This window comes from Cydia splendana, chromosome 18, assembly GCF_910591565.1.
Source record: "Cydia splendana chromosome 18, ilCydSple1.2, whole genome shotgun sequence".
In the NCBI taxonomy this organism is placed as follows: domain Eukaryota; kingdom Metazoa; phylum Arthropoda; class Insecta; order Lepidoptera; family Tortricidae; genus Cydia; species Cydia splendana.
This window is the reverse complement of record NC_085977.1, coordinates 2,938,799-2,962,948: the sequence shown is the minus strand read 5'-3', so window position 1 is coordinate 2,962,948 and position 24,150 is coordinate 2,938,799. Positions and strand designations below refer to the sequence as shown.

Below are 24,150 nucleotides of genomic sequence, written 5' to 3'. Positions count from 1 at the left end.
GTAGTTTGGCGCTCGAAAGCAGTTAGAGCGCCAATAGTTCGAGACTGAAATGGTGCCTCTCACTCGAGTTCAACACTCTACTTTTCATTTCGAATATGAGGAAAGTAAAGTACATTGTGTATTAAAAAAAAACATGACTAAATTGACGAAGTATAAACTTTATAGTATTTCTTGAGGGTACTTTCAATTAACAACTTAGGTAAAAGTGACATACAATAATGTAAATAACAATTTATAGAATAGGGAGTTAAACATCAAAATGGAAATTGTATAACAAATCCATTTAAAACCAAATTTTAATTGCATACCGGGATTAGGGATTGCTTCTCAAAACATCCTTAAACCTTAGCTCTACACTATGATATATTGGTATTTTAGCCAAAATGTCGTCACCCTTATTACCTAGGCAATAGAGTCCACCGCCGGGCGAGCGCGGCAAATCATTCGGTGTGCTCGCCCGGCGGTGCCCGAACATCTACCCTGCACCAATTAATTTACTTACTTGGACTTCAGTTCTACAATGGAATTCCGCTTGGTGCCCATAGAACGAAATGAAGTACAGAGAAATACCTATCTAATGACCTAACTCTCAACTCTGTTGGTTTTGTGGCCATTTTGACGCATAGTCCTTTGCAGGGTTCTTATATTTTATAGGTTCTTATATTTTATATTTTATAGGTTCTTATATTTAATTATAACAGGACTGTTTTTAACTTTTTATATACAACTTTCCCTGCACTATTCCAGGCAGACCAAAACGCAAGATATCTACGCGTCAGCACTAATGCTTTTATCGATAGTGTCACAAGACAGTGCTGTGCTCGAGGTGCCGTCCGACTTGCCCAGTTCTGCAAAGGACTTTCTATCGAGGTAATTCTTTTTTTAGGGTTCCGTACTGAAAGGGTAAAAATTGGACCCTATTACTAAGACTCCACTGTCCGTCTGGCTGTCTGTCACCAGGCTGTATCCCATGAACCGTGATATTTTCACAGATTATGTACTTATTTCTCTTGTCGCTATAACAATAAATACGGAAAAGTCCGACTCGTACTTGTTTTAATAACTGTGTAAGTATTTTTTTTTCTTTAGGTGTTTGACAGAAGAAGAGCATTCCCAGTGGTCGGCGGAGCAACTTGTCAACCACGGGTTCTTGGTTGACACACCAGTCATACAACCTACTACTAGCCACAAAGATGACGTTGGCAGCGGGTCTGAGGTAGGTCACTATAGGGAACTAGTGCATACACACCAGATGGTTGACAAGAGTATTCCCAGTGGTCGGCGGAGCAACTTGTCAACCACGGGTTCTTGGTTGACACACCAGTACTACTACCGTTGGCAGCGGTTCTGAGGTAAGTCATAGTAACGAACTGATACATAATAATAATATGACCATCGCGGTCCGTTTCTACTTGAGTTTATAAAATAAGTAGTATTATAATATAGGCCGGCGATCCGTATCGGGACCGCGATCCGCCATTTGGCGACCCCTGATCTATTGTGACGGCCCTTTAATAGTACATTATTGTCGAGGCTCGGAAGCAGCTACTTGCAGGCTGAGGATTCGTTTTAAACGGACGACCTTGGGAGTCCGTTTAATTGAATCCGAAGCCAGCAAGTAGCCTTCCAGCCGAGTCATATATAGTGCTTTTCTCAAAAATGGTGCAAGAAATATAAATATCATAGAAATATTTTACAAAAGCAACGTTCTTACGTATATATTTTCACGGAAAAAAGTAGAAACAATTGAAAAAATTAGCTTTGCCGCCTTTTTATTTTTTTAATAAAAAAATAGAAGTGTATTTTTCTGCCGAAAATACGCCAACCTATTTGAGACAGCTAAATAGTCGCGGTACTAATCATCTGTTTGGCTGTTTAATGGGCCTGTGCCTTCATTTGATATGGCCATTTCAACTTTTAAAAAGTTTTGAACTCGACAAATAATGGAATTTGTATGCAACATTGCAGTCCCAAAATCGAGACTGCAATGTTTTTAACTTTTTAATTTTTGACTGACCATAAACTACGCGCTTCGCGACCTATTTTTTAAACGGCAAAGTCGACTTTGCCGTCCATTTTTGAGAAAAGTTCATTACCAATGCCCGTTGAATCCAGGAAATTCTAGATTCTTTGGGTTGTAATGCTCTGTACCTCTTCTTTTTCACATTAATGGTCCACAGGAACATGTAGATTAGAGATGCACCGGATATTCGCTTATTATCCGGTATCCGGTCTATCCGGCCATTATTATAATATCCGGCCGGATACCGGATAGTGACCTACTATCCGGCCGGATACCGGATAGTAACATTGCTTGATTTCGGAGTAAACAAATTGGAGTTAAGAAACAGTCACGGTCATAATCGTACTTGTTTATTATTTTAAAGCAGTTTAAACATTCCACTGACTTGCACGCGCACTCATTTCGAACCTAGAAATGTGTCCGCGCGAAACGTTCTCTAGGAAACAGGTCAAACCTGCAGAATACGCACCTGAAAAACCGAAATGTAGGTATAGATCCGCTGGCCGAATATTCGGCGGCCGGATACCGGATATTGGGCCGATGGCCAGGCCGAATATCCGGTATTCCGCCAAACAACTATCCGTTGCATCTATAATGTAGATACTATTGTTTTATCAGGACGAAGATCCAGTGAAGCGGATACAAAGAACGAGTCTTCAAATGAACGGGCATTCGCGCCTCAACGCAGAGTTTGAGGTACTAACCTGGCTTGGTAAAGGCGCTTTCGGTGATGTACTGAAGGTGAGATTATTGATTTTTAACTTTTTTAGCTTAGTTTTTTGAAAGCCACCACATTTTCAAGTGGAATACATAATTTTAAAGTTGTTGGAATTGTAACTTTCTGTCAATTTATTATATTTCTAAGGGCCACTTACACCATTCACTAACCTGGGGTTAACCGGTTAAACCTGGATATACCATGGTTACCAGTACAATTTGACACTGGGTTAACGGTTTAACCGGTCAACCCCGGTTTAGTGGGATGGTGCAAGTGGCGCTAATAGAAATATCCCGCCGCGAGAACTGTTAAGTGGTGCCGTGGTGGATGTCTCAAAATAGTTTGGGTCCACAGTTTTTGAAAATTACTTGTAGGTATATATATACTTGGTGTTTGCTATGTAGGGTGACTGCTTTGGTTTTTGGCCCCTCTTAACAATAAGACTTCTATTGCCTTGCTTCTTTCTGCCTTACTATCGAATGAATTTTATTTTGAGTTACTATCCTAAAATTATCCCTGAATAAATATGACGACCGGTCTGGCCTAGTGGGTAGTGACCCTGCCTGCGAAGCCGATGGTCCTGGGTTCGAATCCCAGTAAGGGCATTTATTTGTGTGATGAACACTAATATTTGTTCCTGAGTCATGGGTGTTTTCTATGTATATAAGTATGTATTTATATAATATATAAGTATGTATATAGCAGTGGCGGCGCGTGGAATTTTTCGCTAGACAACTCGGAGCAAAAAAAAACACCTACATGAAACACCTACATTATGTACTTATTTTTTCATGATAAGCGAAGGTAAAGTAAAGCGCTAGGTGTGTCCTTGGGTGCGTTCTTTTGCAGTTAGTGTATAACCACCTTTGCCATACTTGTCATCACTGACGTCACATAAACAGTGTGTATGTCGAGTATGACAAAAGCGGATTCCTACTCCTAAATTCCTAACAATCCTAACTAATAAGTTTTTGCAAAAATTTCATTTTTGGTACAAGATTTTATCGCTGACTATACTTTTCTTACGACAGAAAACTAATACTCATCGAGACAATTCTAAAAACCCCTAACACAATTAGGTTGCGTTGTTTCATCACAGAGTTCTTATGGCGACCTCCTGTCTCCATCATCAGATCAGTTCGACAGTATGATATTATTGTATTGTCATCAGAACTACATACAGGTGCCAATTTTCATGACGCTACGATCCTTGGAAGATGGTTAAATTAGTTACCTTAGATTCCATTACATAGTTACATACTTACAGATCGACCTAATAAAAGCTTGTTAAAAACAAGGACTGACCTTAAAACACCTGCACGAACAATACGCAACACTAATAACACTCAAAAATTCACTGCTTTAGTCTTTATATATAAATATATGCACAAAACTCGCTCGTGGTGCGCCTGGCACGCCGCGCCGTCAGGGATCGCCTGCTCCAGGCTGCGCGCGTGCGCCGCGGGGTCACCACGGAGGGCACCGGCATCCCAGGTCGAACCAGTGCCTTCTATGTGAACGAGCGATTGACTCCCCACAACCGACGTCTCTTATATAAGGCTCGGGAGCTGAAGCAGCAGCACTCTTGGAGGTACGTCTGGACCCGGGACGGAAAGATCTTCGCTCGGCAGCAGGCAGGCACGAGTTCGCCCCGACACCGCATTCGCACTGAACTAGACCTAGGTCGTGTTTTTGGCTCAATATAGGTTTGCCCACAATATTAGTTTGATATGTAGCTTGCTAGTGCTTTTGTCTGCCACCAACGTCTGTCTACCACTGTTACTGTTGCCGCGTAACACTTATTACACTATTGAAAAACGCACAATACACGTAAACAATCAATACACACATTACACTTGTTATTTTAATCAGAATACAATGTTTACACTTATTAGTATATTAAATATTTTTGGACTTTTTACTATATTTACTCGATTACCTACTTATTTTATACAACCACACGCCGAAAAACACATTTGCATAATTAACCTCAAACTCATTTCGCTCACGATCACCGCATCTGGTTGCAATGCAAAACCGGTTCTGTTTAGCCGCCCGCTTATCCTTATCTTTAAACGCTATGTAGAATGAGTCGAAAACAGCTACGTATAGGTTTGTTCAACGCGGGTTCGTTGGGCACAAACCATGATAACTTCTTAGCAACCTGCACTCGATTGGATATGGATGTTTTAGCAATTAATGAAACTTGGCTGAAAGGGGGGGATGAGGGTCGGGCCCCTGTGCTCCCGGGGTGTAGGCTGCGCCACACTCCGCGACCACAGGGCCCACGCTCACGTGGTGGGGGGGTCGGCTTCTACATAAAGCGTAATGTCACAGCTCGTAACTTGCCACATCCCGTAGACCCCAAACACAAGACGATAGAACAAATGTGGATACACATGACAGTACAAGGGAAAAAAATAGTAATTGGCACAGCGTATCGCCCACCTTGGCAGGACGTTGACCTTTTTCTAGACGCAATATCTGACACCATTAGCTCATTGACTAGTTATGAACATTTAATTCTGTTGGGTGACTTTAATATTAATTTGTTAACTGCATATGACATTAAAACAACAAAGTTTAACCATTTCTTATCCAGTTTTAATTTAGCACAAATTGTGACAGGGCCAACACACTTTACAAATACAAGCCAAACACTTATTGATGTGGTTTGCACCGATTTAATTGCCAAAAAAATTAATATTGAGCATGTAGGGTCACTCCTTGGGCACTGTTTTGTTATGTGCGAGTTCGCGATTAAGCGGGACAAACCAAAGCCCTATACTATATTGCACAGGCCTATTAATAACATCAATCCTATTCTTTTTGACAATGATTTGCGTAGTGTGTTGTGGGATCAGATGTCTGCGCTGCCGAACGTTAATGACGAGGTGGAAGCACTGAGCAGGCATATAGTCAATATATTTGACATGCATGCACCCATGAAAACATCCATAATAAAGGGACCCTCACATCCTTGGATCACAGACACAGTGAAACTGATGATGCGTATACGTGATCAAGCTGCCGCAGATTATCATAAGACAGGGACTGAGAGTAAAAGACTTTATTATAAGGACCTAAAGTCAACAGTAAATAAGGCCATATACAATGAAAAATTAGCTTTCTTCAACCACAACATAAATAATAAAATTAAGGAGCCGAAATCTCTTTGGAAAAATCTGAAATCTACCATTCTGCCTGAAAATAATTTAGAATTGCCATCCACTTTCAGCGACCCTGATATAATAAATAAACATTTTTTAAACATACCAATTGCATCACATATTACAATTTCTCAGTTGACTTACTTTGAGTTCAACAGCTACAACACAAAGTCGAAATTTCATATTGAACCAGTTAGCTCCAATAAGTTGCTAAAAATTATATCCAAACTCAAATCAAATGCAGAAGGGCATGACCTAATTAATTTAAAAATGCTGCTTATGACATTTCCTTATACTATAGGCTTACTGACTGATGTGATAAACACCTCTATTTTAACATCCACTTTTCCTGACACTTGGAAGGTGGCCATCGTGCGCCCACTTCCTAAAACCTCTAACCCCTCTGAATTAAAGGACCTTAGGCCTATCAGCATTCTACCATGTATGTCTAAGATACTGGAAAAGATTGTGTGTGAACAACTAAATGACTACATTGAGAGTAACGGTATCTTACCAGATGTACAATCGGGTTTCAGGAAGGGGCGCAGTACTGTGACAGCCTTGCTAGATGTCACAGATAACATACTTTGGTCACAAGATAAGGGCATGTGCACACTACTTGTACTGCTTGATTTTTCTAGGGCATTTGACTGCATTCATATAGACCTGCTGCTGTCTAAGCTAAGTTATTATGGGTTTGATAACAGTGCGCTGCATTGGTTTCATAGTTATCTCAGTGAGCGGCAGCAGTATGTTAAACTGAGCTTAAGTGATGGATCAGCTAAAGTCTCAGGTAAAATGGCCCTTTCCAGAGGTGTACCGCAGGGATCGATACTCGGCCCAATACTGTTCATTTTATATACAGCAGACATCGGAACTCATATTACACACTGCAAATATCATATTTATGCAGATGACATACAGATATACATTTCCTGTAAACCATCTGAAATTGACAGTGCTATACAAAAACTTAATATAGATCTTGCAAACATAGCATCTTGGGCACTAGACAATAGTCTTATGCTCAACCCATCTAAGACAAAATATCTGATGTTCGGCACCAAAAATCAGTTGAGCAACATAGGACCTGCTAGAGATGTAATGTTATCGGGTGAACCCATTGAAAGAGTGTATGAGGCTAGAAATTTAGGCTTAATTATGGATAGTGAACTCAGATTTGAAAAGCATGTTGCGGAAACTGTGAGAAACTGTTTCTTCAGGCTTAAACTTTTATATAACATACGACCGTTCATTAATGAAACCTTGCGCACTCAGTTGATTGAAACACTTGTTCTGTCAAAATTAAACTATATGGATTTGGTCTATGGTCCACGTCTTCTGGCAAAAACAAAGCGACTTATTCAGCGGGTACAAAATGCTTGTGCTCGTTTTTGCTTCAACATTCCACCAAGAGCCCACGTGACTCCTTTTCTAAATAAGCACAGTATTCTCAAAATGCTACACCGTCGCAAGCTTCATCTGGCTTTTCTTTTATTTGGCGTAGTAAAACACAAATCCCCATCGTATCTCTTCGAGAAGTTATCATGGATGTCCACCCGTAGGTCACTTGGGGCGCGTAATTGCAGTGTACAGTTGGTGACACCTCAACATGCTTCGGCAGCTTTTCGTGGGAGCTTTAGGTACATGGCAAGCCGCTGCTGGAACAACATTCCTCCACCCCTCAGGAACCTACAAAGCATAATAAGTTTCAAAGCCAAGCTTAAACTATGTACACTACAACACCAGCGGCAACAGGAGATTTTAAGACATGATTCTAGCTTCTTTTAGTGTAATTTCTTACTCCTATAATTATGTGGTTGTTACTTGTTTTTACTTTTACTTTTTTTTTCTTTTTTTATACTTGTGGGCAAATCAATAATATTGTAATATAGGTTACCTGTCTTTTCTGTCCTATAGTCACGTATCACTCAATGCGTCTGAAAACTGTTGTTCTTTGTCATTTCTTCTTGCATCACCATTGTGCGTTATATTTATATTTATATTTAAGTAATTCATCTTCTTCGTGTAAAAAACTCGTAAAAACGAAAAGTCAAGCTTTATGTTATTTCATTGTCAGTCGTTTTTTAGTATTTGTATCACCTAGGTAGTATTCTTTTTTTTTATGTTGTAAGATTGTATTTTTTTTCTTTTTTAATCCATCATGTAATCACGTTTACTTTCTTTTGTTATGCACTGATACTAGTGTTTTAGAAGATAATAATAAAATTAATGGACTTGTTATTTATCAGCACGTGTTGTTCGACATGGCCTTATGTCATCTTGACATCTCACCGGCAGATGGCGCTGATTGCCCGTCCGCCCGTCCACTCTCCGCCGCAAAGTCGCGTTCATTTTTATGATGGGGCCGTGTCGTACAGCTGCGTTCGTGACCCACAAATGGTCTCACCGGAAGATCAGCGCTGACTTTTGGGTTAGCATTTATGCTGAGGCGGGACCATTTCGTGGTAAACTATTTATTTATTTTTATGTTCAACTTTCTTTGTTATTTTTTTACTTGTGTATGTTATAGTTTATCACGAATAAATGAGATGATTTATGATTTATGATTTATGAAAACTAAGTAAAATCTCATTAAAACCTATAAAACTCTAATAAAAACAACAATAACAACAAATCTTGGCAACAACCGGAACGGAAGTGCTGTCATAATATTATTCCATTTTCACCCACGACCCACGACTTCCAAAATCTATTACTACAAATTTATAAACAGTACTTTCTTTGAAGAAACCCTCGTTATCAAATTACCTTAACTAAACTTGCGACTCCATAATATTCTTGGATTTTGTAATAAAATTTCTTTTTTTAAAGGTTTTTTGAAAATTTGGTATTAATGATAGCAAAATACAAAAAAATGTTACCCATTAATTCAATTCAATGTTTTGGTACGGCCACATTAACCACACGAGCGGCAAACGCGACTCGATTCAAAATTGTGAAACATTACACTCCAATATAAATCTTACCTATTTGTATTTAAGGTTTAAATTCAAATGAAGCAGCACTTACGCCACTCGCGGACATTGACTGTGTGCGTGCATTTTTCCAATATAAACCTTACCTTGTTACGTTTAAGGTTTTTATTTAAATGAATAACTCGATACAAAACCGTGTTATTTTGATGCGTAAATACGCGGACTTTCTTTAGCGAACTTTATGAGCGTGTGCGTGAGTTTTCGTATGTGTGTGGTGGCTCATGAATGAATACTCAAGCTTAAACTTAGTTGCCCGCGCGCCCGCTATGATTAGTTGATTTAATCAATAGTGAAGCTTTAGTAAATCGTGTTATCGATTCCAAGGTAATACGTAGTGTTTTCATTATGGATATATATGTAGCAATAAATTTTAGGCAAGCCGGTGGGAATCGGGTTGTATGAAGCCGCCGCTACTGGTATATAGTCGCCTAGCACCCATAGTACAAGCTTTGCTTAGTTTAAGGCTAGGTTGATCTGTGTAGGATGTACCCAATATAAAAAAAAAATCATAATATCTTATGATATTTATTAATTAATTGATTTATTAGCCCGTAAGTTAATACTAACAACTATGGACTATAATTGTCTGATTTTTTTTTATTATTCATTACAGGTAAAGAACAAACTCGACGGCGGTTTCTACGCCATCAAACGCATCCAACTTAACCCTGAAAACGTGAATCTCAACAAGAAAATAACCCGCGAAGTGAAGTTACTATCCCGTCTCAACCATGAGAACGTTGTGAGGTACTACAACGCTTGGATAGAGTCCAGCGTAGAGGTGTCAGAGTGTCCTAGCGAAGAGAAAACTCCAACTAGGTATGTTATAGTTACTCAAAGAATTAAATATTCTCTTAGGCAGGGCAAGTAAAATAGCCTGAATAGGAAGATGATTCGCAAAGTGAAGTTACTATCCCGTCTCAACCATGAGAACGTCGTGAGGTACTACAACGCTTGGATAGAGTCCAGCGTAGAGGTGTCAGAGTGTCCTAGCGAAGAGAAAACTCCAACTAGGTATGTTATAGTTACTCAAAGAATTAAATAATATCTTAGGAAGGGCAAGTAAAATAGCCTGAATAGGAAGATGATTCGCAAAGTGAAGTTACTATCCGGTCTCAACCATGAGAACGTCGTGAGATACTACAACGCTCCTACTAGGTAAGGCATATTCCTAGAAGGGTAATTAACCGCTTAAAAGATGTCCACAGGCGCACACGGTTACCGTTTAATACAAACCTGGAATGCATAATTCCAATAAGGTTCACTGCGGAACGTTATATAAAACAGTCGTGGCGGTCTAAAGGTTAATAAAATAAAAGTTTTCTTGGCCAGTATTGGTCGAGAATGGGGTTGGCAACTGTCAAAGGTTTGCCTAGATGGCGCCATCATAGCTTGCCCCTTTTTCTATGAGATTTGGCTTAAAGAGCTGGCATCCAGGGTATTAAAAAAAACAAAAATTTGACACAATTCTGAGGGATTGACGGGGCAAGCTATGATGGCGCCATCTGCTAAAAACTTCCACCGGCCAACCCCATTCGAGATCATGGGGCTTATTTTTATCATCATAATTGCCGATAGTTTCCTGTGTTATTGCGAAATGTTTGGAGAATTTGTTCTGTCCAGAAATGATTTCTTCATTTTATATTACCTCCTTTACTACATTGCGCTTAAGCTACTAAAAATAATACTAACATTATTGGTTACAAATAGGATAAGCCGGATATCAGCATAGGATTTCATTTAATTTTGTCCGTGTATTTTTTGCTAGCTTACGCCATTTTTTCTTTTCTAGGAAACGACCAGGCCTCAGTTTGGAAGGCGTGGTGGCGAAGTTGGGTCAGGAGGTGAAAGTAGAGTGGTCCATGTCAGAAGGCATCGTGCAGAAATGCGAGGATAGCGAGGATGAAGACCCATGGTTCAACGGCAGGTGTGTACATTTTTTACTGATTTGCGCGAAGAACTCTGACGCACATATGGTAAAATATTAGAGTTAGACCAAGACAAGTCTGCAACGATTTCGAAAGCACAAGCAGTGCAATTTTTAACGTAACTTATATCGATTCGATGCAGTTGAATTAAAATTACTAGCTTATTTCAAATGACATTATATCAGACTACACACTTTCAAAGTGTAGGGTTAAGAGAGATTCGTGGTCAGACTTAATTATGTTAAAAAAATATTAAAAATACTCAACTTCTTTACAGTCCCGAAGACGAATCCAGCGACGACATCGAATTCGAAGACCTATCAAACAAGTCGGAAACAATCCCGTCAGAGAATATGCCAGACGCGCCAACCCGCCCGCCCTCTGAGAGGCTCAAGCAAGTCCTGTATATACAGATGGAGTTCTGTGAAAAGAATACGCTGCGGCACGCGATTGATAACGGCCTGTTTAAGGAGCACTATAGAGCTTGGAGGCTTTTTAGAGAGATTGTCGAAGGTAATTATTTATTTAACCTCCTGAGACTAAATGTACATTACAATGTACATATTCGTGCAATCTAATTTCTTTTCTTTTATTTCATTGCTTTTTCAAACAAACGAAATTCGTTCTAATTTACTTATTAATAATAATAACGAGTGGCGAGTCATCGCCTGCCTCGATAACTTGTGTAAGCAATGTTATGGCAGGTGTCCGGACTTCTTTCCACCCAAACTAAAACCATAGACCAGTACTCTGTCCATATTCTTTACAATAGCTTCCAATGCCTGCTGAAACCGGTTCACGGGTATCTATTGATATACCCGTGAATGCGTTCCAGCAGGCGTTCTACATGACATCAAATCTCTCCAAACGGCCTCTACGTGTTGGATCCATATCCCCACGCACGCCTTATAAATGACCGGGCTCGAAAGACCCGAGAGTTTTAAAACGGAGATACAAATAATAATAATAATAAAATCATTTATTTCAGGCAAAGCCCATAAAAATGTTAGTATCTGTACAAAGCAAAACTTAAAACTATTGTTAATAAAATACAGAGTCACAAAACACAGACACAACCGGATGAGCATAAATTCATTAAAACAGTCAATAAAATAAATGTAAAAATAAAATTAAATAATTGAATTGTGAATTACAGAAATAAATTAAATTAAAAACATTAAAATAATAACAATACTTAAATGTAAAAAATCGATCGACAATAATAATAAAAAAAAAAAAAGATTAGATAGCAATTATAATAAAAACATGTCATCAATTAAAATTAAAAAATTACCAATTATAATTTACGAATGTCGAATGAAGGCCGATCCATCTTTTAAGCATGGGTGAATCCCACCTGTCGGCAAACACCCTTAGAAGGCTGCTAGGGCTCCCCCGCATCCTTTCTAACAATGAGGCGCAGCGCTTCCTCATGATCGCATGAAAGCCGTCAATCCCCGCCTCCGTAAACATGCCCGAAGCACTGCACCTCCGATGAAGCCCCAGCAACGCCCTAAATGCATTATTATATTGCACCCGGAGTGCGCTGTACGTCCTCTGCGCATAATTGACCCAGAGATTGCAGGAGTAAAAGCACTGGCAGTATGCCCTAAATAGCGTTAGTTTTCCTTGTCTAGTACAGCTTGCAAATCTCCGAGCCAACATATTGCAGCGAACAGACAGCGCCCTCCGCTCTCTCTCTATGTCCATATTGTCAGAGAGGTCTTCAGTGACCCAGTGGCCCAGATACTTAAAATGCTTAACCCGGTTTAAATGGGTGCCACACAGAGCAATTGGTGGCACAACCTCGTACGTCTTAGCACCAGCCTTGAAGATTAGGAATTCACTCTTCTTAGCATTGTATCTGAGCCCATGGTCCACTGCATACCTCTAACAAACACCGAGCAAGTTTTGCAATGCGCCGAGAGATGGCGTGAGCAGCACCATGTCGTCTGCATAGCTGATGTTGTTAATACAAACTCCATCAACCGAACAACCGACGTTGGTGCTGCTCAACTCCTCTATCAAACCGTTGATGTACAGGTTGAAAAGCCGGGGTGACGTAAGCCCCCCCTGTCTCATTATTGAATAAGGTTCAAATTAAAAATTTGAAAACTATATGGTGGGTCTAACCTAAATTTGGCTGATAAAAATCAATCTACCTATTATAATAGGGTGACTTCAAAACGCAGAAGCGAATTTCACCTTCCCATACAAACGGAGTTTCGTTCTCATTTTAAAACTACGTGTTGGATTGTAATGAAACTTTGCACATACAATGACATGAGGTATTTCTAGTCCTGTAATTAGTTAAAAAATCATCTGTGAAAATTTCAACTGTCTAGCTATCACGGTTCATGAGATACAGCCTGGTGACAGACAGACAGACGGACGGTGGAGTCTTGAGGTCCCGTTTTTACCTTTTGGGTAGGGAACCGTAAAAATAAGAAAGTTAAACTATAGACGCACGTTCTGGCATAGTGTGTAGTGAAGCCGATGGTCCTGGGTTCGAATCCCGTTGAGCATTTATTTGTGTGATGAACACAAATATTTGTTCCTGAGTCATGGGTGTTTTCCATGTATGTATTTATCTATATAAGTATGTATATCGTCGCGAGGGCGAACACGGACGCGAGGCGAGGGCTCGTTTGGGGCGAGGTTGATCTGTGTAAGATGTCCCCCTAATATTTATTTATATTTTATTTATTTATTATAAAAGATGGTGAAATTTTTCATTGTTCTAGGGTTGGCCCACGTTCATCAGAGAGGAATGATCCACAGAGACTTGAAGCCAGTAAACATTTTCTTGGACTCAAACGACCACGTGAAAATCGGAGACTTCGGTCTGGCCACCAAAGCTTTCAGTGGGATGCCGGTTGATGGTAAGATTATTAAAAATATGTAATTATTATTGAATGTGCCGCTGGCTTGGTCACCTGGAGAGGATGGGGGAGGATCGTGCTGTGAGAAGAGCGTGTGTGGGGCACCCGGGGGGAAAACGTCCGTCTGGGCGTCCCAGATAGTGATCCAAAAGACTCGAGCCTTTGGAGCTCTTTTTTTAGGGCTCGCCTCATCTCTTGAAGCCTAAAAGGCTAAAAGCCTATTTAGCTCTTTAGCCCCCGAGCCTAGTTCTATTTAAGAGCCTAGACTCTTGGGGCTAATAACCTTATTAAGCCCCTAAAAAAAAGCCTATTTAGCTCTTTAGCCCCCGGGCCTAGTTCTATTTAAGATCCTAAACTCTTGGGGCTAATATAACCTTATTAAGCTCCAAGAGTCTAGGCTTTTAAATAGATTTAGGCTTGGGGGCTAAAGAGCTAAATAGCCTTTTAGGCGTCAAGAGATGAGGCGAGTCCTAAAAAAAGAGCTAAAAGGCTCGAGTCCTTTGGATCACTAGTCCCAGATACCGCTGGAGTGACGAAGCCCAAAAAGACCTGTCCGCCCTCGGAATACCCTGGCGTGAAGTGGCGCAGAATAGGGCAGAATGGCGCTCTCTTGTGTCAGAGACCAAGATCCTCTTTGGGTCACTGAGCTAGTGATGTATGTGTGTGTGTGTATGTATGTAATACTAGCGACCCGCCCCGGCTTCGCACGGGTAGTTCAACCAATTTACACAAAACCTGAACAAATTATACCTTCGTCTAGATTCACTCTATTCATAGGTGACAACCGCATGGAAATCCGTTTAAGTCATAAGTCATAAGTCATTTATTCATAAAACCAATTTACACGTTATATATAGAACATATTTACAATATGCCGTGAACAAACAAAAACTCAATTTGAAATAAATCTAACATCACATCATTACATTACATTATTAGAGTTTTTGAGTTACCGCGAACGTATATACAGACATACATACAAACGCGGCGGGGGACTTTGTTTTATAAGGTGTAGTGATTTGTATAAACTAAATAAAATTAGCCTAATATCATGTCATTTTACGCTTACTAGGAGAACCTTAAAACCAGACTGTAGTTTTAACGAAAATTGTTGATATTGATGACTTGATGATGAGTTATTTTTAAATGCGAGATGATAGGCGAACCCTACACGCAAGATCCATATTGTGATCCGTCAATATAAAGTGTGGGATTACGATATTTATTGACGTGTAGGGTTAGTGTATTGACGGATCACAATATTTCGCTGGATTTCTGAAAATCCTTGTGATCTGATCCTAGATCTGGATCGTGATATTTATCTTGCGTGTAGTGTCGCGTTTGATATTTATCGCGTCAGTACGCAGCTTCAGAACGCTTCAGTACTGACGCGATCCGTATTGATGGTGTAGGGTGTGCTGTGATCCGGCCCAAGATACATAAGTATATATCATGATAATTGTCACAATATTTATTGACGTGTAGGGTTCGCCACAGAAAGTATACATTCATAACTGTACGTATGTTTTGTATTTTAGATGATTTTTCTTATTGTTATTTTCAGATAGAAGTAAACAGGAAGAAATCAGCGGCTCCCTTACTGGTCAGGTATGTTTTAGGTAATAATAACCGTGTTTTCTATTACGCTTTAACTTCTTTGCTAGGTAATTTATTTTCAGTTTCAGGTAGATGGTAGATACAATAAAAAGAAAAATAAAGTAACTTATCTAAATTAAACTAAATTAAAACTAAAAACTAATACTAAATAAAATTAAAATACGTCTAAGAAATTGGGCCCCTTTGGCATGGTGCCGAGGAAGCTGGCAGCATTTCTCCGCTGTATTGCGATGCTAATACGTTGTGCGAGAAAGCTGCCAGCTCTTCGGTCACCAGTGAAGTCGGTTAATCTTTTTGATATGCACTTCTTTGCTTATGTCTTAAATGTTCTTAAGATTATTCATACGATGAAGCATATTCGACATTCATGTTTTCGATTTCTATTCATATTTGTAACATTTTTTTGTCTGTAGGCAATCTACATGCGTTTTATCAGAGTTATTAACAATAGAAGATGTTTAAATTCTAAGAAATTATCGTGCCTAGAATTGAAAGTAGATGTACGTTGGTTCAACAACATACCGTTAACGTTGTTGTCAAAAGTTAACATTTGACAATACAGTTAAATACCCGTATGGCCAACTTTCAAACTCGGGACATGATTTTTTTCTCACACTACACCTATACAACAATCGACAATTCTTTGCTTGAATAAAACACGACCCAGTCGGACATTTTCCATAACTCTATTTACAGATCGGCACAGCCCTATACGTGGCCCCAGAACTCCTACAGTCAGCCAGCAAAGTGATATACAACCAGAAAGTTGACATCTACTCATTGGGTATAATTCTCTTCGAAATGTTCCACCCCCCTTTAAGTACGGGAATGGAACGTATGGTGGTGCTGACCAATTTGAGGACCAAGGATATCGTCATGCCGGAGGGATTTGAGTGCGAGGACAATGAGAAACAGATTATTGTTATAAGGTACTTTTTTAAGGCACTAAACAAGCCATCAATTGTACATTACTAGGCAGTGTAATAGATAATTGCTTACCGAGAGTGATATAGTGAAGCGAAGCCATTTTATGAACACAAGACGGTATTTCTTATGCTGACTACAGTATACTCAATTTTTTTTTCACCACACCAGCTCGGAAAGGCTTACTTTGCACTTCAAAAACGTATAGCAAAGTTGCACTTTTCTATCAGTAATTCACATGCGAGGCAAAGTAATCAAATGCAAATTTTGAGTTGTTTTCTTATGTTTGCTGGTAGAATTGACTTTTAAATGATGATTTTGGATGATAAATATTTCATCATATCAGCCAGAGGACGTCTACTGCTGGACATAGGCCTATAAATATTTAATAACATTCAATTGAATTTGATTTGGTTTGATTTCGTTTGATATTTTACATTTAATATTTACTTCGGGTTGGTGTGCTGAAAAATTTTGAAATGAAATGAAATGAAATGAAAATGCTTTATTGCTTTTTGTGTTTCACTTGGGGGCAAATTTTGTTTAACCCTCGCAACGCTCAAGATTTCATTTTTCGAACCACTCGTTACGCTCGTGGTTCAATTTTGGAATCTTTCGCTTGCTCGGGTATCAATATTAGCACGAGCGGTTAAACAACAACTTTGCCCCCTTGTAAAACAATAGTACATTGTGCAACATGGGGCGTAAGTTGAATATTGCGAACGAGAGTAAGTTAAATCGCGACGGCTTGCCGGAGCGATTTATAGACTCGAGTTTGCAATATTATTACGCCCCGAGTTACACACAATGTTTTTCATCACACTTGTGATACAAAAATTAAGTATAAAGACAAAAAACTGTTAATTACGGCACTAGAAACTTCATAACTCCCTAGGGAGAACGCTTTTTCTATAACTCTCGCTAAACCTGCGTGCAATTCCACATTTACTGAGCGAGTGTGATGAAAATAATTATTTATTAGGTATGTGTTACGAACACATTACGGGTTATATTATGCCTGAAATAAATTATTATTTAATTTAATAATAAGTGTTTTCTAAAACCCTGCCTCTTCTTACCGACTAATTTCTTTACAGATGGCTACTAAACCATGACGCTAGCGTCCGTCCAACCTGCGCCGAGCTGTTATCTAGTTCGCACGTACCCCGCCCAGTAGCCGAAGGCGCCTTATCAGGACTACTATCACATACGCTTAGTTCGCGAGGGTCACGTGGCTACCAGAGGCTGATCGGCGCGTGCCTGCAGCAGGCGCCTTCGACAGCTGAAGATATCACCTACCATAATGGGATGAGGCGGGTCCAGTTAAGATGGCTGACAGATCGCGTTGCCGAGGTAAGTACCATCACGCTCCGCTATTGTTGCGCCATTTAGGGTCCTAGGTAAATTGGTTGTTCAGTACTTACGCTATAGAATTTCCAATTTAGCAAGAACCCTAAATGGCATAACATTCCCGTGTGCTGTACATAAACGCTGGCGTACCCCAAGGATCTGTACTATCGCCTACCCTGTTCCTTCTGCATATCAATGATATGTTATTGACTAACAATATTCATTGCTATGCAGATGACAGCACTGGCGATAGCTGTCAACAGGTCGTGTAAACGCCCCCCCTGAGCAGGTGTCGGAGTGTAGGATGCGACTTGTGTCTGAGATCGAGACGTCCCTTGAACAGGTCTCCGAGTGGGGTAGACGTAACCTCGTTCAGTTCAACCCCAGTAAGACACAAGTCTGTGCGTTTTCCGCTAAAAAAGCCCCATTTGTCACGGCGCCAAAGTTTCGGGGCATTCCCCTTACCATGGCTAAAAGCAAAAAGAATAGATAGTATAGAGGGGTCCTGTCATTGTAAATTTTGTAGTCACTGTAAATTTACTGCCATCTATCGACACACGACTAAAACTCAAAATGAAAACGTATAAAGTTATCAAAAAATGTATATATATGGATAAAATGATTTTGTTATTTTTATATCATTTTGATCCATGTTCATTCACTGATATCTATGTGTTAAAATTGTTAAATATGAAACGGTGTCGTCACGCCATCTAGCCGAGGATAGGCTAAAGGTGTGTGCGCCATCTATTCGAGAATGACTTTTACTTGAAATCTTAGGCACGTTTTTTCCTTAAACTTTATTTGTCTTATACGAAGTTACATATGTTTTTGCTAAAAGTATCGGGATACTTGGTGTCGATATTACGAACGAAGTCCAGTTTCGGAGTCATTTGGAACATAAAGCCAAACTGGCCTCCAAAAAGCTTGGGGTGCTTAACAGAGCCAAACAGTACTTCACACCTAGTCACCGGCTTTTGTTATATAAAGCGCAGGTTCGACCTCATATGGAATACTGTTCTCATCTCTGGTCTGGCGCTCCACAATACCAGCTCCTTCCTCTTGACTCCATCCAACGGCGGGCAGTTCGTATTGTCGGCGATCCCGAACTTACTGACGGCTTAGAACCACTTAGCCTTCGGAGAGACGTTGGCTCTCTTTACATGTTCTACCGTCTGTACAATGGGGAATGCTCGGAAGAACTTTTTGATTTGGTGCCATCGTCTCGTTTCTATCACCGCACCTCCCGCCAAAGGAGCAAAGTTCATCCCCACTTCTTAGATACATGGCACACCAAGAATAAGCGGGCATCTCGCTCGTTTCTTCCCAGAACGTGCAGAATGTGGAATGACTTGCCTCCTGAGGTATTTCCTTTGCGCTACGACATAGTCAAGGGTCGGCAACGCTTAAGTGGCTCCTGTGATGTTGCTTATGTCCATGGGCGACGATGACCGCTTCCCATCAGGCGGCTCGTCTGCTCGCTTGCTGACTATAACATAAAAATATATATATATATATATAGAGAGGTACCTTACATATCAACAGTTCTGTATAGACATGAAACTACAAACGTCATTTTGAATTTAAAAATCTCATCACCATGATATTTTTTTATCTGCGTTACTGATTTCATTCCCTAATCGCATAGTATATTTTTCTTTACTTCATTATATAACAAGCTACCCGCCCCGGCATCGCACGGGTTAACAAATTATACACCTAAACCTTCCTCTATTGATAGGTCAAAACTGCATGAAAATCCGTTCAGTAGTTTTTGAGTTTATCGCAAACAAACAAACACACAAACAGACAGACGCGGCGGCGGACTTTGTTTTATAAGGTGTAGTGATGTTTATTTGGGCATAACGGTACATGTTGTGAAATTAAACCAAAACTCTAACATTACCAGGTATTCAGAAGTCACGGCGCAGTCGAGTTCTCACCACCACTACTAACTCCCAGGGTTAAGGCGTGGGACGCTTACCCCAACGCGGTCAAGGTCATGACCGCTTCTGGAACCGTCTGTCATCTGCCGCATGACTTGAGGCTGCCTTTTGCTAGGTATGTATAAATTTGACCGTTGACTAGGTATTCAGAAGTCACGGCGCGGTCGAGTTCTCACCACCACTACTAACTCCCAGAGTTAAGGCGTGGGACGCTTACCCCAACGCGGTCAAGGTCATGACCGCTTCTGGAACCGTCAGTCATCTGCCGCATGACTTGAGGCTGCCTTTTGCTAGGTATGTATAAATTTGACCGTTGACTAGGTATTCAGAAGTCACGGCGCGGTCGAGTTCTCACCACTACTAACTCCCAGAGTTAAGGCGTGGGACGCTTACCCCAACGCGCTCAAGGTCATGACCGCTTCTGGAACCGTCTGTCATCTGCCGCATGACTTGAGGCTGCCTTTTGCTAGGTATGTATAAGTTTGACCGTTGACTAGGTATTCAGAAGTCACGGCGCGGCAGAGTTCTCACCACCACTACTAACTCCCAGAGTTAAGGCGTGGGACGCTTACCCCAACGCGGTCACGGTCATGACCGCTTCTGGAACCGTCTGTCATTTGCCACATGACTTGAGACTGCCTTTTGCTAGGTATGTTTTTATTTGACTGGTATTCAGAAGTCACAGCGCGGTCAAGTTCTTACCACCGCTTCTGACCCCCGAGTTAAGGCGTGGGACGCTTACCCTAACGCGGTCAAGGTCATGACCGCTTCTGGAACCGTCTGTCATCTGCCACATGACTTGAGGCTGCCTTTTGCTAGATAAGTCGGGGGGCTCCGACATGGCTGAATTTATCGGAAGCGCCTTTCCGATATCGGATGTCGGAAGGCGCTTATGACAAAAACAGCTGCAGGAGAGTGCCGTCGGCATTAAGTCCGCCTATTTGCGTTATTTATCGTTTTTTAGTAATAATGATTTATTAAATGCATAAATAAAACAGAGAAATACATATATCTTACATTTTACTCTCTTCCGACATCCGATTTCGGATCGGACAATGTGAAAACGCTCTTACTCCCATTGAAGAAGTTCACATTTCACAGTAATCCACACATTGGCAACTAAAGTCATAATGTCTCTTACATTATTGCAGGGCATCTTAGTATGTGTGAAAGAAATAACATAATGATTCATAAGACTTTCAGATACCAATTACATAGTAGTACCTACTTAATTATTAGTATAAATAATAAATAATTCAGCCTATATACGTCCCACTGCTGGGCACAGGCCTCCTCTCATGCGCGAGAGGGCTTGGGCTATAGTCCTCACGTTAGCCGAATGCGGATTGGGGGGGTGTCATTCTGAATCCCTAACAACGTTTGTCCTAAAGTCACTTGCCCTAACTGGTTTGTCCTAATGGGCACATGCCCTAACGATCAATTGTCATATCGATTATTTTCCATAATGTAATGGTTAGCCTAAGACTCATTTGTCCTAAGCATTTGTACCATAACTATCAAGATCCCTAATGATTTTTACCATATTCTTCGAAATCCCTAACAATATTTGGCATAAAATAATATGCTCTAACTGTTTTGACCTAATGGCTATTGCCCTAATTATCAATTCTCATAACAGTTACTTTTCCTATTGATCAATTATCATAACAATTACTTTCCATAATGAATGGTAACGAACTGTTGCCACAAAAGTGGGTTAGGTTAGGTTAGAACTGTGACCCTCGCAAAAACGAACTGCTGCCACAAAAGTGTGTTAGGTTAGGTTAGAACTGCGACCATTGTAAAAACGAACTGCTGTTAAAACTAGGTTAGGTTAGAAATACGAACCTTGCAAAAACGAACTGCTGCCACAAAAGTGGGTTAGGTTAGGTTAGAACTGCGATCCTTGCAAAAACGAACTGTTGCCACAAAAGTGGGTTAGGTTAGGTTAGAACTGTGATCCTCGCAAAAACGAACTGCTGCCACAAAAGTGGGTTAGGTTAGGTTAGAACTGTGATCCTCGCAAAAACGAACTGCTGCCACAAAAGTTGGTTAGGTTAGGTTAGGTTGGAACTGCGAGCATTTTAAAAACGAAACCAAATAGGGAAATCAAAATTAGGGCATACGAGTGTTAGGTCAAGCAACGATAGGCTAAGTAAAATTAGGTAACATGATGGTTAGGATATATAATTTTTAGGCCTAACAATAATTAGGCAAAAAAAGAATTATGCTACATAACATTAGGATAAATACTCAATATGGAAAGTGCCATTAGGGAAAAACATATTAGGACAAAAAAATATCGGCCATTCGATAATAGGGAAACCAAAATTAGGGTATACGAGTGTTAGAACAACTGATCATTATGACAAACAATATTAGGGAATGCAAAAATAGGAGAAAAGACTTTAGGGATTCAGATATAGATCCGGATTGGGGACATCACATACACCTTTGAATTTCTTCGCAGATCTATGCAGGTTTCCTCACGATGTTTTCCTTCACCGAAAAGCTAGTGGTAAATATCAAACGATATTTCGTACATAAGTTCCGAAAAACTCATTGGTACGAGCCAGGATTTGAACCCGCGACCTCCGGATTGAAAGTCGGACGTCATTCATATCCACTCGGCCACCACCGCTTAGTAAAGTGAGTAAATATTCTGTATTGTTTCCAGGCATGTGGCATACTCCGGATCGAAATACATGCGTCGTTACGTCATTGACCGGGTGTTCAGGGAAAAGCACGTGCCTGGCTTTCATCCGAGGGAGATCATAGAGTGCGCGTTTGACATTTTCAATCCTAAGTCAGGTGAGGATGGTTTAATATTGTAAACTCTGGTGATTAGAAATTATCTATCCTGATAAATAAGGCCAGAGCATTGCACCGGCTGCGTGTGACGTGCAATTTTTTTTTTCTGTACTTCGGTGCGCTAAACGAAGTTCCCGGTTTCCGGCACCATCGAACAGAAAAATAGTACACACACCTCGGCCAGAAATTACGAAAGCGTCAATCACATGTTCGTCGACCTATGCTTCGTCTCGGCCGACAATTATCTGAAACGTTTCTTACTTTACTGCCAGTGGCGGATTTGTCCTAAGGCCCGGGCCTAGGGCGGCAAATTGTGACTAAAAGCTTCGCTGATGATAACAAGACAACTTAAAAATGTAGCCAATATGATGGGTGCTGCGAAAGGGGCGGCTATATGGCCTGGGGCCTAGGGCGGCAAAGACTGCAAATCCGCCACTGTTTACTGCCCTAGGTATTTCATATACTATTCTGGTATTTTTATTCGTACATGGTGTGAAATAATTTATTTAAAATACAGTCAACATCTCAATTTGCTTTTCTTTCAGACACTCTCTGGCCCGACGCCGAGCTGCTAGTAGTCGCAAGTCGGGCGGCTTCTGAAAGTGGCTTGAAAGTGACCATACATCTCAACCATACAGAGCTACTTAAGGCTTTACTAATGTCCTGTGGAGTACCATTGGATAAACATGCTGACATATATCCTATACTCGTTGATGTTACGTTTGGTAAGTTCTTAACATAAGTACCCAATATTAATAAAAACTGCTTAAGAGAAAAAACCGGCCAAGTGCGAGTCGGACTCGCGCACGAAGGGACCATTACGCGAAGAACGACAAATAAATCACGTTTGTTGTACGGGAGCCTTACTTCAATATTTATTTTATTTAGTTTTTAGTATTTGTTATAGCGGCAACAGAAATACATCATCTGTGAAAATTTCAACTGTCTAGCTATCATGGTTCTCGAGTTACAGCCTGGTGACAAACAGACAGACAGACGGACGGATGGACAGCGGAGTCTTAGTAATAGGGTCCCGTTTTTACCCCTTGGGTACGGAACCCTAAAAAGGCGTAAACTCAGACCGCGCTAACTTTGCTTAAACTTGGCAGTAAGAATGCATACATATCCCTAGAAGCTCCATACTAAAACCAAAGAGAATAGAGTGTATAGAGGCAGATTGACAAAGTAAATTATGTAGCCACTGTAAATTTACTGCCATCTTTCGACAGAACATAAAACTGTTAGAACGCCATTTGACTTTGATCCTTATTCTTTCACTGATATGTGTTAACTTATTAAATATTCATATTAACGATGTACCGAGACTGACTGAAATAGCAAGACACGTTCTTATGTTTCCGTGAAAATACGATGGAAAATAATTATGCCCTAGTTACATATTTTTCTTTCAGGACGTATAACCAGTCTTCAGCTCCAAACCCACCTCACATCCCTCTGCATCACCAACCGCGACGTCTCCAACCTCCTCGGGCTGATGGAGGCGGACATAGCGGTGTATGAAGTGAAGGAGCTGGTCACACGCTTCGTGAAGCAAGCCAAGTGGGCGAAGTTGGTGGCCCAAGCCGTGGCCGAGTTGGAGGCGGTCTATAGGAACGCTAAGGCGCTAGGATGTGACGTAAGTTTGTTTCAAAGGGCCTTTATAAGAAAAAAAACATCAGTAGTCATGCAGTAGTGCTACCTCTGTCACTCTTTACTATATAGCATGAGATCCTAAGCAATAGTGCTATCTCTGTCAGTGTTAGCTAGACATTAGAGCTTGCG

General features: G+C 40.5%; 1 protein-coding gene and 1 long non-coding RNA gene across 2 annotated transcripts in view; one reads left to right on the top strand and one right to left on the bottom strand.

Annotated features, from left to right (window-relative positions):
- Positions 1 to 24,150, top strand: part of LOC134799360 (eIF-2-alpha kinase GCN2) — a 40,298-nt gene that overhangs the window by 9,322 nt on the left and 6,826 nt on the right. The window contains exons 8-21 of the mRNA XM_063771770.1: positions 748 to 870; positions 1,090 to 1,216; positions 2,642 to 2,764; positions 9,524 to 9,729; positions 10,703 to 10,837; positions 11,116 to 11,351; positions 13,583 to 13,720; positions 15,285 to 15,328; positions 16,034 to 16,266; positions 17,359 to 17,614; positions 19,521 to 19,672; positions 22,235 to 22,368; positions 22,914 to 23,093; positions 23,781 to 24,004. Of these exons, the coding sequence (XP_063627840.1) occupies positions 748 to 870; positions 1,090 to 1,216; positions 2,642 to 2,764; positions 9,524 to 9,729; positions 10,703 to 10,837; positions 11,116 to 11,351; positions 13,583 to 13,720; positions 15,285 to 15,328; positions 16,034 to 16,266; positions 17,359 to 17,614; positions 19,521 to 19,672; positions 22,235 to 22,368; positions 22,914 to 23,093; positions 23,781 to 24,004 (2,311 nt within the window). The remainder of the gene's footprint in view (positions 1 to 747; positions 871 to 1,089; positions 1,217 to 2,641; positions 2,765 to 9,523; positions 9,730 to 10,702; positions 10,838 to 11,115; positions 11,352 to 13,582; positions 13,721 to 15,284; positions 15,329 to 16,033; positions 16,267 to 17,358; positions 17,615 to 19,520; positions 19,673 to 22,234; positions 22,369 to 22,913; positions 23,094 to 23,780; positions 24,005 to 24,150) is intronic.
- Positions 5,797 to 7,981, bottom strand: LOC134799389 (uncharacterized). Its single transcript, XR_010145399.1, has 2 exons — positions 7,812 to 7,981; positions 5,797 to 7,603 (listed from the first exon to the last, which is right to left on the bottom strand). It is a non-coding gene; the product is annotated as an uncharacterized LOC134799389 (long non-coding RNA).